The sequence below is a fragment of the Panthera leo genome, chromosome B1 (genome assembly GCF_018350215.1).
Source record: "Panthera leo isolate Ple1 chromosome B1, P.leo_Ple1_pat1.1, whole genome shotgun sequence".
NCBI lineage: Eukaryota > Metazoa > Chordata > Mammalia > Carnivora > Felidae > Panthera > Panthera leo.
This window is the reverse complement of record NC_056682.1, coordinates 84,105,531-84,121,417: the sequence shown is the minus strand read 5'-3', so window position 1 is coordinate 84,121,417 and position 15,887 is coordinate 84,105,531. Positions and strand designations below refer to the sequence as shown.

Below are 15,887 nucleotides of genomic sequence, written 5' to 3'. Positions count from 1 at the left end.
CATGCCAGACTACTCCTTCTCTTTGTATATACTGGGGGAAGTCACCTTTGAAAGAAAAATTCGGCTTAGGTCCCACTACATTACAAACAAGAGCTAATATTTTTGAAATTTTTAAAACCTTCTCCCAGTAGATAATGTTGTAGAAAGCAAACCAAAGCAGAGGAATTACCCCATGCCACTGATAAGAATCCACATCAAAGTGGTGCTTTCAAATGAGGTGACATTCCTATTCAAATGTATAGCTTCATATGCATAAAAATTAGTTGATCACCAGAGGAAAATAATTTTTAAAATCTAATTTAACTCACTTAATAAGACCATGAGCCAAAGAAAATGAAAGATGTCAAGAAAAAGAGAAAATATATATCAGCCAATAACAGGTTTCATTTCCTACATAAAAAAAAAAATTAATGCTTAGTAAGATTTGAAAAGAGAATGAGGCCAATTCATTTTGATCCTGTGGCAATACTTTGAAGCTTACTTTTTAACCTAGTCTATTTTACATTTCCAGATGCTGTGAAAGGCAATGTATGCAGAAAGCAACACCAATGGGGATTTGGGTATTTCATTTTCCCCACTGTAGTAGTGATTTGGATCTTACTTTTTCTGAAAGCATCTTTAAAGAATTCTTCAGGCTGTCTGGAGAATGCTGGCTTGCAGAATTAAGCAGGAGGTCCGCATGGGTTGCTATCAGAGGTTGTAGTTGATTGATGTTGCTGAGAACTTCTTTTGCTTTGGCTGTGTTTTCAGGTGAATAGTAAATAAACTGGTATCCAGTACTGGAACAACAAAGATAAAGGCAAGTTACACAAAAAGTAGAAAGAATTTGCAGCTCTCAGTACCAGATGGCAAATGAGAAACAGAACTCCAAATAGCATGACTTCCTTTTGAACAGATAAGAACTATTCTAAGAGAATTTTACGATGTCCTAAGAGTTTTTTTTTAGGTAAAATAACCAAGACAATTTTCAAAACCAAGATTTTTTTTGTAGTTTTTTTTTTTGAAATTTTTAAATGTTTATTTATTTTTGAGAAAGAATGAGACGGAATGTGAGTAGGATAGGGGCAGAGAGAGAGAGAGAGAGGGAGACACAGAATCCAAAGCAAGCTCAAGGCTTTTGAGCTGTCAGCACAGAGCCTGATGTGGGCCCAAACTCATGAACCTTGAGATCATGGCCTGAGCTGAAGTTGGACCCTTACTGACTGAGCCATCCAGGTGACCCTAAAATTTTTAAGTGAAATAAATTCAGTTCTGCTCAACCGCCAGGAAGATTCTTTATAATTACATATGTCAGGTATTAATATTCAAAACAAATTATTGTTAATCACTAGAAAACTTGAGGTCACATTAGTATCCAAGTGAGAAGTATAAGCCTTTATATTCAGGCCAATCTGAATATAAATCCTGGCTCTGCTCCCTTGTAGCTAGGTGACCTTAGGCAAGCTTCAGTTTCCTCTTCAGGAAATTAGGAATAAATATACAAAACTTCTAAGAGGTGAGTAAGACTGATCATAATTCATGTGAAATGCCTAAAATAGTGCCTGATACAGAGCAAGCATTCAATAACTACTACCTATATTCCCCCCACCCCTGTGATACGTAGGGCAGGGTTAGTAAACTTTAATAGCTGAGAAATGGGGAGAAAACAAATTAATGCCAAATGGGCATATGGAGAATTTTATTGGATAGAAAAATATTTATAGCATAAAAATTTCATTATGCTATTTTGCCTCTACCCATTTTGTTCCTAGTAGTTTCTCATTTAACTTGCAAAAAACAAAATTTAAAACTGATTACCAACTGAGGAATATCTGACTTTTATAATCATCATCTAAGAATTAGTCAAGCATACTATGGGGGTAAGGATTCCACAAAAGGAAGGAATCTTTGGATTAGGGAAGACAAAGGAGGCATTCCAGCAGGGAAAGAAATAAACCCAACAAATACCAGCCAAACAAGAAAAAAAAAAAAAAAAAAAAAGAGGGAAATTCACAGAACTTGTTTGCATCCTCCCGCAGTCAACTGTCCAAGCACTTTTCATACATCCTGCATTCTGTGTTGAGTATTTATTATTTTCTTTACATTTACAAGTTAAATTTTTAAAATTCTCAGAATTCCATTTCTTATTTAGAAATATGAGAATCTGTTAGAAAAACTAACATCTTGGGAGCACTCTCCCTTTCCATTCACGCTAATGATTTTTAGGGGAAAGTACCAGTTTCTTCAGGAAGACAACACTCCTTTTGTAAACATATAATGACTGTTCCTATCATTGATTGATTGATTGGTTGGTTGGTTGATCTCAATGATTAAAAGAAAAATCCTTGGTTGCTTAGACTATTCAGAAGCTAGGACAAGAATTTGATGAGGGGTACAGCTTTGTGAAGGCTAAGAAACACATCGCTAGTGTGTGTCACAGAAGAATTGGCTCTTAATTCTATACTAACAGACTTTTAAATTTCAGAAGTGAGAGTTTAAAAATAAAACATGACTTAACTACTTATTGTACATATTTCAATGCAAATTAAAGCAAATGGTAAAGAACAATGGTGAGGAGGAGAAAGAAAACAGTTGTCCTTGCCAATTATCTAGAACTCTTTCCAGCTCATCTGATCTCACACAGGAATGTGTTAAGACCTCTAACAAAAATCACAAACTGGGATGTCTCCCTTACTCATCTGTACTCAGACGGGATACAAAGTTCAATCCACAACAATCCGTAGGAAATCAAACAACTGTGTTATTTTTGCAAAGAAAATGATTATCTTAAGATATTAGTGTGTCACCGGGATGGGGATGATGTTTGATACCCAGCACCTCTAACAGTGGAGAGAGACTTAACTACAGGCCTGACGTGGAAAGCAATGTGTAGTAGCTGCTTGGTGGTCCCTTTACACAGATCTGCTCTTCTGTCATAATTTGCTTTCTGGTGTCATCTTCTGGGTACTGACAGGCCTCGCACGGCTTACCTCTTGGAAAGCAGAGCTCTGGAGGCCATGTGTAGACTTCTATCTTCCTCTTCACATAACTGTCCTCCCTGAGTGGGTCATTCTTGCTTCTCCTAATTTACTCCCATGCATTCTTTTTGACTCCTGTCCCCAATGCCTTCCTTCTTTACTCATATCATACTTCCCTGCCAGTTCACTGTTACTTTATTGCTGAATGTTATCTAATTTCATTATTGTTTTCTACATATTTCTTGCTTTGCAAATTATTTTAGACTCTCCTCTCCAGTTGAGTCTACTACATACCTTTTCCAGATTTATTTCTCACATGTTCTTTCCACTATTGCTAGTTCAGTGGTCCTTAAATTTGAGCAGGCATACAATTCACTTGCGGATGAGGAGAGGGTCTGGGTATTTGCTTAAAAATGCAGATTTCCTGGCAACACTGAGATTCTGCCTCAGTGGGTTGTGGCATTTGTAAAAACCATCTCGGTGAAAATCCTGATGCAGAGACACAGCTGAGCACTTCTATTTTATTTTTTAAAAAGGTTTTATTTATTTAAGAGAGAGAGAGAGAGAGATAGGGAGAGAGAGAACAGGGGAGGGGCAGAGAGAGAGGCAGAGAGAGAGAATCCCAAGCAAGCTTAGCACTATTAGCCCAGAGTCCAACTCGGGACTTGAAATCACAAGCTGTGAGATGATGCCCTGAGCAGAAACCAAGAGTCAGATGCTCAACCCACTGAGCCACCCAGGCGCCCCAGCTGAGCACTTTTAGAGACACTGCTGCCATTGGTTTGGCTGTGAATCCCCTCTACACCCTTGACCTTGCTACTCAGTGACCTTAATAATAAAGGTTCTTTTTCTTATTCTTAGTTCCAAGTTCCTTATTCTTGATTTATTCTAATTTCCATGATACCCTTTCCAAGGCTATCTTTGTACTCCATCTTTATATCTAGCACCAGTTGTTTTGGTCCTTTCTCATTACCAGTGCTGCCTCCCCTCACTTTTCCCCACCACTCCTTCATCTTTTCCTTCCCAGCATACTGGCTTTCCTCATCCTTTCCTCCCCCAATCTCCCCGGTGGTAGGACATTATCATAACTCCTTCCCCCTCCTCCTAAGTCAGTCTCCACTGGAGCAAAGTTACATAGCAGCTGTTGATGCTCCCAATTAGGTCACCTAATGATGAGCATCTTACCTACTGAGGCAGAAAGATTCATTTTCCACAATAAAAGCCAATGTTAATGTCCAGGGTGAAATACTATGGTAGGGGGAAAAAAATATCGCCACCCACAAAATAATTTTAAGTATACATAAATTTCCTCTACCTATTCAGTGCCTTACTCTTTAAACATGTCATATATTTTAATAGTTATAGCTTTTTAAATGGGAAGTTATGAGTATAATTTAATTATCGAGATAAAAAGTATATAGCTAAACTCTATTTTATAGTGGTCTGAAATTGATACTGAATCCAAACACTTGAATCAACTATCAATCAGACAAAACCAGAAGAAAGACAAAGTATGTGCTTGGACAAAAAATACTTTATGGGTTGTAAGTGATATAGCAAATCATGGATAATGAAAATTGAAATTAATGTTGTAACATTTTTCTATTGATGGAACAGTGGACAAAAGTGCATTATCTGTATATAGACACACTTTAATATGTATCTATTTAATTATTATCAGTTTAATTAGAACACCTCCCCATAACTCATAGAGGCATGTATGTGTTGTTACCAGAGAAGTCATATTTGGGAGGTGTAAAGTAAAATAAAGCACTCAGTGAAATAACATTCATATTCATAAACTCTAATTGCTAACCAAAATTCAACCAAAACAGGATCATATCCTCTTACGTTTATTCCACCTCGGTCGCTTTTTTGCTGGTCCTCCTTATCTCCCCACCTTGCAGTGTCGGCACTTTCCAAAACCCACTTCTTAGGGCACTTCCTTTTTTTAGTCCCCAGGCCCTTCCTAAGTAATTTCATTTAATCTTGTGGTTTAAATACTTCAGTTGTGAAGATTCCCAAGTTCACATCTCTAGCCTAGACCTTTTCCCCTGAACTCTAATTAAAAACAAAAGCTCTCCTCTTGACAGCTCCAATTTATCATGTCCTAAACTGAGCTCCCTATCTGCTCCTCATTCTCAATAACCAGCTCTTTCTACACGTTTCCCATCTTAGTTCATGGCAAGTCCGTTCGATGTGATGTATGTCTATTCTCTTCCTCTTTTACCTTTTTCTTTTTTTTTTTTCCCAGAAAATTTCTGCTATTTCCTTTAAAACATATGCAGAATTCTTGGGGCGCCTGAGTGGCTCAGTCGGTTAAGCGTCCGACTTTGGCTCAGGTCATGATCTCACGGTCTGTGAGTTTGAGCCCTGCGTCGGGCTCTGTGCTGACGGCTCAGAGTCCGGAGCCTGCTTCGGATTCTGTGTCTCCCTCTCTCTCTGACCCTCCCCCATTCATGCTCTGTCTCTCTCTGTCTCAAAAATAAATTAACATAAAAAAAAAAGAATTCAATCACTTATTTCCACACTCATTGCAACATCCCTGGTGCAAGCCCCTATCATCTTCTACCTAAAAATTGGTTTTCCCATCTCTGCCCTTACTCTAAGACATTGAAATTCTGGGCTTATGCCTAGGGTTGAAGGAGGCAGGGGACAGGTGAGGAGAGAGAAATAAAGCAAGTGCTTCTTTAGCTTCCTGCCCACACCCAGATCCTGGGACTTGCTCTGCCACTTATCTGCGCCTTTCCTCCTCCATGCCCCTGCAACCTCCACTCCTTAACCCATTTGCCCAACCAAGCCACTATTTTGGTAAATAGAGTCATGGAAGAATATAGGTTAGAGATGATGAACAGTCAAGGAGAAAAAAAGGGAAGGAAAAGATCAGGGAAGAGAGGCAGAGGCAGAAGAGGATCAGGATTGAGGAACATAGGGGAAAAAATGCTATACAATAATGTGCCTCTGCTCCTGTGGCAGAACTAAATCTCCAGAGAAAAACCTGAGGACTATTTCCACTTATTTTTTTTTTCCAACTCAAGCACTACTTGTAAAAAAACAATCTTTGAATCCAGAGGGAGGGATAGACATTCTCTCAATTCTAACTGAGAAGAAAACTATGTGGATAATAAATGAAAATTTACACCTTAGTGCACTTGAATATATATACCCTTTTGGCTTCACAGGGTTTAACAATGTGCTTCATGAAATTGTAGAAGGTAAAAACATACTTCTCTGCTTTCCCCCATGCATCCTTTCCATTTTTTGATAGAATTATAACTTAGAGAAAAGAACTCTAAGGAAAATGGGATTTGGTTTTGTTTGCCTCCTATGGACTTCACTTACATAATTAAATTAGTTACATGATCAAAACTTAAATTAATGCTTATCTTTGAAACTACTCTTTTTAAAAAATATTAGTTTCATAGCAATTTTAGGATCATTGTTTTGAACAGTACGCTTGATTCTGCCATTTATTACCTCTGTGACAGGTGATACTAATTAAGAGGAAAAAAAATCCTACAATTCATTTCAGCTCAACTTACCTTCGAATGAAATTTGCCTATGGTCTCTGATCACAGTGGCTCCTACTATCCCACTTTTCAGTTTACAAGTTCTTATCTGCAATTTCTTAACCATTAAGACCTTTCTTTTTTTTAATGTTTATTTATATTTGAGAAATAGCATGCATGTGTGGGGGGTGGGAAGAGATGAGAGGCAGAGAGAGAAGGAGACAGAGGATCTAAAGCCTGCCCTGTGCTGACAGCAGCAAGCCCAACCAGGGGCTCGAACCCAGGAACCCACTGAGCCAGTCGGGTGCCCCTAAGACCTCTTTTCTACATACAACCTTTCGTTAGCCCTATTCTTGCTCTAATAAAAATCTCCAGGGACTGTTATATGACCTTTAAATAAACACAGTCCAATGTGATTTCATTTCCTTCCATGGCTTATTTCCACTTATTCCTAAATATACTTGTCCTGATTCCTTTGCTAATTTCCAAGGGTCTGGTCACTTCTATTTGTGCCTAGTATGGCTTCCGGTATTTTCATGTTCACTCCTCTATGAAGGTGTAATGGAGTAATACCCAAACGAGGTCCCCTGATTCCCTTTCATCTCAAAAACTTTTCTTTTTTTTTTTTTTTAATTTTTTTTTTTAACGTTTATTTATTTTTGAGACAGAGAGAGACAGAGCATGAATGGGGGAGGGTCAGAGAAAGAGGGAGACACAGAATCTGAAACGGGCTCCAGGCTCTGAGCTGTCAGCACAGAGCCTGATGCGGGGCTCGAACTCACGGACCGCGAGATCATGACCTGAGCCGAAGTCGGACGCTCAACCGACTGAGCCACCCAGGCGCCCCTCTCAAAAACTTTTCAACTCCATCCTGGACCTTATCCATTCACATGTCTTATACAGAGTAAGATAAGGTACACAAATAGAAACCATTCTCAAATACACTGCACAAGTAAATGTTCCCTTGACTGCAAATTAGCATGAGGGGCCTTTTGGGGGTGATGAAAATGTCCTAAACATTAGAATGTGATGATGATTGCATAGATTTACTAAAAATCATTGAACTGTACATTTAAAATAGGTCAGTCCCAGGGTATGCAAATTATACTACATAAGCAGAGAGTTGAATGGTGGTTGCCAGGGCTAGAGGGAGTGGGAAATGGTGAGTTATTAGTCAAAGGGTACAAAGTTTTGGTTAGACAAGATGTCAAAATTCTGGAGATATAATGTACAGCACCATGATTATAGTTAATAATACTGTATTGCATACTTGAAATTTGCTAAGAGGATAGATCTTAAGTGTTCTCACCACACATACACATAAAAGAAGAAGACAAAGACAAAGATGCAGAAGAAGATGAAGATGAAGAAGAAGAAAAGAAAATAACTATGTGAGATGATGTGTAGATTAATTAACTTCATTGTGGTGATAATTTCACTATGTATATATATATCAAAACATCAAGTATTGTACTATATATATTTATATATAAATGTATATAGTACTATATATATTATATATAGTATAGTACAATATATATATTGTGCAGTACAATATATACAATACATAATATATACATATATGTATATATGTACATATACAATATACATATATATACAATATATACAATACAGTATATACAATATTATATACAATATACATATATATGTACATATATGTATATATGTGTATATATATAGTATACGATGTACTATTGTATATATTGTGTATATACTGTATAATACAACATATATAGGACATTATATATATATATAAATGTATACATGTGTGCACATATATATATATATATATATATACACACACACATAGTTTTTATTTGTCAACTATACCTTAATAAAGCTGGGCATAAGTAAGCAAATATTTCCATAATATGATATTATAGTGTTAGTGATTATAATTCTGGGATAAGAATACAAGAAAGCAGAAAGTATATTTAAAAGCCATTTCATTTTTTTCCCTGTTAAACCTGAAAAGATTTTTGTAGATGTTTCTAATAAAGCAAAAAATTTTATACTGTGAAATTTACACTAATAATACAAATCTCTTTCATTTTAATAGTTAATAGTCATTGAGTCCACACTACAGGATTAGCATTATGCTAAATATGTAGAGATTATTTTATTTAATCTCGACAACTCTTTTAGGAACAAATTTTATTTCATCATACAGGTATGGAAGTTGAAGCTTGGGTAGGTTAAGTAACTTATCCTGGATCACACAACTAGTATGAATGGTAAAACCAAGGTTTCATCCCCAGGTTTATTATCACACAGTTTGAACTCTTAATTATGTTTTACTACCTCATGAACATGATTCGGGCTCCTTTAAATTTGGAAAAATTATAATATAATAACTAACACAGGCAGCATCTTTTCTTTAGTAACACAATGGTAGGTACAGCCTATAAATATTAAAATAAAATATAATTAAAGACATTCTCATCTTCTAATTAAAACGAAGCTCATTAGAGAAGATACATGATTCTATTTTATAAGACAGGTTAGACTAAAAAACGAATTTGAAAGTTATCTCACAATAAATTGCTTTCAACAAATATTTAATGACTGCTACTGTGTGTATGCATTGAGGAAGGCAAAAGGCCAGAGGTAGCCAGCAAGATAACTGGTGGATGAGCATGAATGCTTATTCATTCATTCAAGATGTTTCTTATATTTTACGATTATGAATAGAATCTATGATCGCCTTTGAAAATTTTACTTTTTTTCTTTCATTTTTTTTTGATTGTAGGTATATTCTTAAATAAGTGCTTCCTGAGGTATATTTGGGAGGGCTATGTGTAGAGAGCCAATAAAGCTAAAGTCTTAGAAATATGTTTTACTGACTACTTTACAGAGTAATTTTAGGCAGATTCAAACAGTAATCAATCTGAGGGTTAACCACCACACCAAGTCATGTATTTTTTGTAATTGTACAGGTAAAGTGATTTGCTTTTAAAAGTGTGGTCTCATTGAAGTCTATAAGGAGTTGAATGCACCAACTTTTTTTTTTTCTTAAATTTCTATCTGATGGGCAGCAAAATCAATTCTGGAAAGGTCATTTATAACTTACATTATTAGCTAGAACTAACACTGTTCATTATTAAGAGCATTTCTTTTGTATCAAATATCTACTGATTGCATGATAGTGAATAAGCATGGAAGAACCCAAAAGTGGGGACAGAAGTCCAATTTTCTAGCTCTGGTTCTGTCATCTGCATGGGTGATTTACTCTTTGGACTCCCATATTCTCATCAATAAAGAGGAGAATTTGTGATCTCTGAGATTCCCTGTTGGTTCTAACATTTAAAAGATTCTTTAATCGGAAAAAAGGCACAGACTCAACAAAATGATTTTCTTGTTTCCCAAAACTTCTTTTCTTATTGAATATATACAACTGACTTTATTAACTAAGCAATGGAAACAAATGGTTTATTTCCTCTACTCTTTTTCCCAGAAACTTTTGCATTTACCCAATTATATAAACCAGAGTACTAAGAATCCCTCAACCCTGCCTAGTCTCCCTCAAGTACTAATCCAGTTGGATTAAAATTCTTTACAAGTTTTCTTATCGCCATGGTCACCCATTCCTTCTCCTCATTAGTATTATAATGGAGTAATTATTTACCCTTCATTTTTTTCACACTTGGTTCAAAATACAAACCTGATCCTGTTAATCTTTAGACAAAAACCTGCCAGTGAGTCCCATAGCCTACAGTATGAACTGCCAGGACTTGATATTTGGCTCCTTCAGATTTGGCTCCTTTTCTGTCCACCCTTATATCATTTCTCTCTCTCTCTCTGTCTCTCATCCTCCCATGTCCCTCCTTCCCCTCTCTCTTGACTTCTCCCCTTCTCTCCCCTCCTTCCCTTCCCTTTTCCTTCCCTCTCCTTCTCTCCCAGATTCCCTATGCTCTTGGAATTTTTGAGTCAAGGACAATGGATGACATCACCATACCCACTTGTGCCGTACAGAATCTTGGGAGTCTTTCTTGATGTCTCTGGATTTTTACCTCCCACTCCACACAAACGCACAAAATCCAAAAAATTGCTAAGCCCTCCCAAATATCTTTGTAACCAATCTCCTCTTCTGTATCTGTGCTGACATCAACCCAGGCCAAGCCATCTTTTTCCTCTACAAGATCATTGCAATAACTATGTATTCATACAAACCTCATGATGGGGGAGGACACTGGCATTGTTCAAAGTCCCATCTAATAAAGATTTTGCAAAAACAGTATTTTTCTCATGTTACACAAGCCAGTTTTGTGATTTTTCCATGACATAGATCCCATACATACTTTTTCCTTTTTTTTTTTTTTCTAAGTTAGTACTTTCACTATAATTTTGCAAAGAATGAGATATTCTATAGTTAGCTTATAAAGCTCTGGAAATATAGTGCTTTTTATTTTCTGGGAATTTACTTGTAGATGATTTTATTTTCTGCTGTTTTCTGCCTTTGAGACAATGGATATTAAATATATAAACTAATAGAGAGCTTTATTTTATTTTATTATTTTTGAGAGGACAGTATGAGCAGGGGAGAGGGGCAGAGTTGGAGAGGGATGGAAGGAGGAAGGGAGGGAGGGAGAAAGAGAGAGAAAGAGAGAGAGAGAGAGAGAGAGAGAGAGAGAGACAGAGAGAGAGAGAGAATCTTAAGCATACTCCATGCTTAAGGCGAACCCAATGCAGGGCTCAATCTCACTACCCTAGGATCATGACCTGAGCCAGAATCAAGAATCGGTAGGTCAAACGACTGAGCCACCCAGGCACCCCTAATAGAGAGCTTTAAAAATATGCTGAAAATTATTCAGTGTTTAACCTAAGTACAAAAGTTCTTCTTTGGATGAAATGCATACTAGTTGAAATGACCTAATAGTGCCATGATTTAATTTTTTTCAGTTTACAATGAAGGAGAAATGCAACTCCTGATTTACAGAAAATAAGTCCTTAAACTATATTATTTTTCCATATTTAGTTTTTAAAGAAGCTTCTCTCTGTAATTTGCTTATTAGAGTTCACATTTTATCTTCTAAGTCCCAATCTTTCTGTTGATTAACTTTTTCTTCCCAAATAAAACCAGAAGTCTTATTTTAGTAACTGTGAATTAAAACATTTAATTATAAAGTCAAATTATCTTCCTGAGAAATTGTGATGATATATTTTAAAAGTCTTTCCTTAAAATCTCAAGATTTTAACCACTCTTTCTAGCAATGTAATGATTTCAAAAGAAATCAGCCACATCAATAGTTCAAACAAAGAAAAAGGAGGGTGAGAAGTTCAGTGACTTTCTGAAAACCTCAAATTAAGATTGATGATGTATTTTATCATTTTAGACACTTTTCTCTTCACCAAATTTATTACCACTATAAATTCTAGGTCATTTAACAAACTTATTTTCATTTACAATTAAAGTCATTTCTTTAAAGGAAAGATTCAATTTTTAAGAATTCTGAACTGTCACATTACATACAGTGCTTCCTGCCTACACTTCAGATCACACTTGGCTTCACAAGCTTTTGGGTAGGTGACAGGAAAAATGTCACCAACTAAAATGTTAAAGTCACTATTGCATTACAAATGTTGGATCAGATTTTAGGTTGGGCTATTTTTTACAAAATTTATCACCTATGTCCTTTCAGAACACATAAAAGTATATTTTGCCTTCCTAGTGAGGTGCAAACAAATGCAAACATTCTAAAATCTGAAAAATGGCTTTTTTTTAAAGAGAGAGAGATAGAGAACATGAGCAGTAGAGGGAGAGAGAGAATCCCAAGCAGGTTTCCATGTCCAGTGTGGAGTCCAAAGTTGGGCTGGATTTCTTGAACCGTGAGATCATGACCCAAGCCAAAATCAAGAGTTGGATGCTTAAATAACTGAGCCACCCAGGCAGCCCTGAAAAATGGCTGTTTTTAAAGCTTATGACATATTTTCTACAAATATCTGTTTTGTATTTCTATTTCTGTTTCCTGACTCTATTTCTGTTTCCTGGTTCCACAAATATTCCCTATATTTCTGTTACCTGATGCAGTCACACTGATGTCTTCAGGCAGAGGAGAGATACTCCTATAATAGGCAATCAATCCTTCAACAACAAAAGTTAGTTCCTGAGGATACTGTCTGTGGTAAACCGGACACACTCAGTCCATGTCCTCATGGCACACACAGTCCAGAGGAGAAGGTAGACAATTAGGGATGATTGTACATGGGAGGCTTCAAGTAGAAGTGGTCTAGCCAAGGGGTCAAAGAAAGCTTGCAGGGGGCACTGAAAGTGAGCTAGTTCAGTCTGGCTCATATAAGGGGTGTGATAGACAAAAATTTAGAAGAAAGTGGGGCCAGATAACACATGAATATATCAGGCACCTTGAACTTTACACTTTAGGCAAGAAGCAGCTAAGAAATGTCCAACATTATGAAACCACAAGATTGTATTTGCCTTTTAGAAATATTACTTCAACCAAGGTGAGAAAAATGGATTGGATGAGAGCCAACCTGGAGAGAGAATGATTAAGAGATTTGGTGGTAGAATATTTAAAACATGGTGATTCCATGGGTTAGAGTTACCATAACCCATAATTTATTATTGAAATAAATGCTTTCCTGAAAAATAAGAAGGTAGAACTGATAGTACTGATTTTATTTTACTTTATTTTATTAGTTTTTGGAAGTGGAAGCAAAGGAAGAAAAATAGTCAAGGATTTCCGCTTTCTAGGTTGAACATCTAGGTGAATGGTGCTGACTTTTATTTAGAAAAGATATTCTCAAGAGAAGTTTGAGGGAAAGGGATTGAGGGATGATTGAATATGTTGACATTGAAGTATTTGGATGATACCATTAATGCAGAACTGTCTTCTAGATGGTTCTAAATGTATGTCTGGACTCATGCGCCAAACCTGGACTTAACACAGACATGGTGTCCGAAGCCCAGTGCTTGAGAATATGTGAGCAATTAGGCATTTTATGCACATTGACACAACTTTTTTTGGAAAACAACATGGCAGCATCTCTAAAATTTAACCACCTCAACTAAGAACTTTTAGGAGTTTATCAAAAAGAAATACAAATTTTCAGGGATATAAAATAAGGGTGTATCTTGTAGATGCAGGTGGTTATAGCAAAAAGTGGAAATAATCTAAATGACCATCAATATTGAATTGGTTAGATAATAATGCTGCATTCAATAAATAAAATCCTACATAGCTTTTAGAAAAAAATGAGATCTACGTGAACTGAAATGAAGCATTGTGAAAACATTTTTCTGAGTGAAAATATACCTGTTTATATATTTTTCATAAAAAATAGCTAATATCTATTAGGTCCTCATTATGTGCCAGGTACTGTTAGAAAATGTTTGGTGTATATGAAGTCATCAAATCTTGAGAACAACCCTATGAGCCAAGCAACATTTCCACACCACAACTGAGGAAACTTAGTTATATTGAGGTGAGGCAATTTGACTAATGTTACAAATCTACTAAGTGCCCAAACCATGATTTAATCTATAAAGGGACTGGAGTCTATGAATTGTCTGAAATGAAAGTTTCTGCCTTAACCCAGTGGGGGTCAGAAAAATAAAACTTAGTTATGGAAAAGTCAAGAACATTACATTCCCATGAACCTGAGTTTGTGGACTGAGTCATAGCCATTGATAATTCAACTGGTTGGATGCCTAGAAGAAATTACACAGGGCAACACATTTACTGTTCCAATTGGTTTATTCTAGGGAGAGATAAGGGAAAAGGTAGGCTTTTCACTTTATATGCTTCTTTATTCTCTGAATTTGTGTGCTACAAGCAAATTTTATTTTTCTATAGTTAAAAAGAGAATAAAGAAGGGAAACGCTGCATTACAAATTCATTTAGGATCGTATGCAAGTTAAAAAACCCTTTTATTTCCTCGTGTCACATGTAGTTTAATGCCTTGCAAGCCTAATCATTTAGTTTGTTCAGTATGTTCAAGTCTCAACATGACTATTTATTTAAACACATTTTATTTTCCTGTTATTCCAAACTATAAATGTGTGAGAGATAAAACCCACTTACTCTTTAAGATTTGATGTTGTTGTACAAGGAGCTGGCTACATGCAGGGAAATGCACATGGAGAAGAAAAACCTGGTACATAGTTTTGGCAGGCCTCGCTTTCTATTTGCTCAAATATGAACTGAGCAGAGAGCTAAGAGTGGCTAAGGAAGACCAAATCATAGGTGGAAGAAAATATACCCTCAAGGAATCAAATTATAATCTGCACAAAGAATGAAATTGTTATCTCCTTGAAAATAACATATTGCCGGTAGCTGGTTCAAAAGAAAAAAAATAATGGATAGGGCTTTTATTAACACCTACTCTTTATTTCCACAGGGCCTGTGTGATTTAAAGTGGTGTGTGTGTGTGTGTGTGTGTGTGTGTGTGTGTGATATAAAGTATTTTTTTCCAAAAGGAAAGAAAATGCATTTGGAAGTGAACAGAACATGAATTTTAGCTATAACCTATAATAGTGATATTTTATTTTATTTTATTTTATTTTATTTTATTTTATTTTATTTTATTTTAGTTTAGTTTAGTTTATTTATTTGGAGAAGGAGAGAGAAACTGGGGGAGGGGCAGAGAGAGAGGGAGAGAGAATCCCAACCAGGCTCTGCATTGTCGGTGCAAAGCCCAATGGGGAGTCCAAACCTACAAACCATGAGATCATGACCTGGGCCAAAATCAAGTGAGACACTCAATGACTAAACCACCAAGGTGCTCCTATAAGACTGATATTTTAAATAGACTAGCTTTGCTGGATTGGGTACGACTTCCAAAGAACCACAAACACATAGATATTTTTTTTTTCACTGTAGAACATTCATTTAATGTCCAGAGAAGAATTAGCCACCTTAAGCCATTTTGAATTTTTAAGTTCATAATAGAAAAAAAATAAAGCTGTAAATTACATGTGGGAAAACAAACTAGAAGAGACCATACCAGTATGCCACCAGTAACTGTCTTGTTGAGGAGGGAGATTATAAGTAATTTTACTCTTTCTTTTGACTTTTCTATACTTTCCAAAAAAAATACACTCAAAAAGCAAATAATCCAATTAAAAAATAGGCAGAGTATACAAACAGACATTTCTCCAAAGAAGATATATAGATGGCCAACAGACACATGAGAAGACCCTCAATATCAGTCATCATCAGGGAAATGCAAATCAAAACCACAATGAGCTATCACCTCACACCTGTAAGAATGGCTAAAATTGAAACACAAGAAACAGTAAGTGTAGGTTGAGGATGTGGAGAAAAAGGAATCCTCTTGCATTGTTGGTGGGAATGCAAACTGGTGCAGCCATTGTGAAAAACAATATGGAAGTTCCTCAGAAAATTAAAAATAGAACTACCCTATGAACCAGTAATTGCACTAC

At 36.1% G+C, this 15,887-nt stretch overlaps 1 protein-coding gene across 10 annotated transcripts in view; it reads right to left on the bottom strand.

The window, feature by feature from the left end:
• The window catches only part of INPP4B (inositol polyphosphate-4-phosphatase type II B), a 759,315-nt gene that overhangs the window by 130,562 nt on the left and 612,866 nt on the right, over window positions 1-15,887 (bottom strand). For all 10 annotated transcript variants that reach the window (XM_042935411.1, XM_042935413.1, XM_042935409.1 and 7 more), the window contains one exon: window positions 602-779. In XM_042935411.1, the coding sequence (XP_042791345.1) occupies window positions 602-779 (178 nt within the window). The remainder of the gene's footprint in view (window positions 1-601; window positions 780-15,887) is intronic.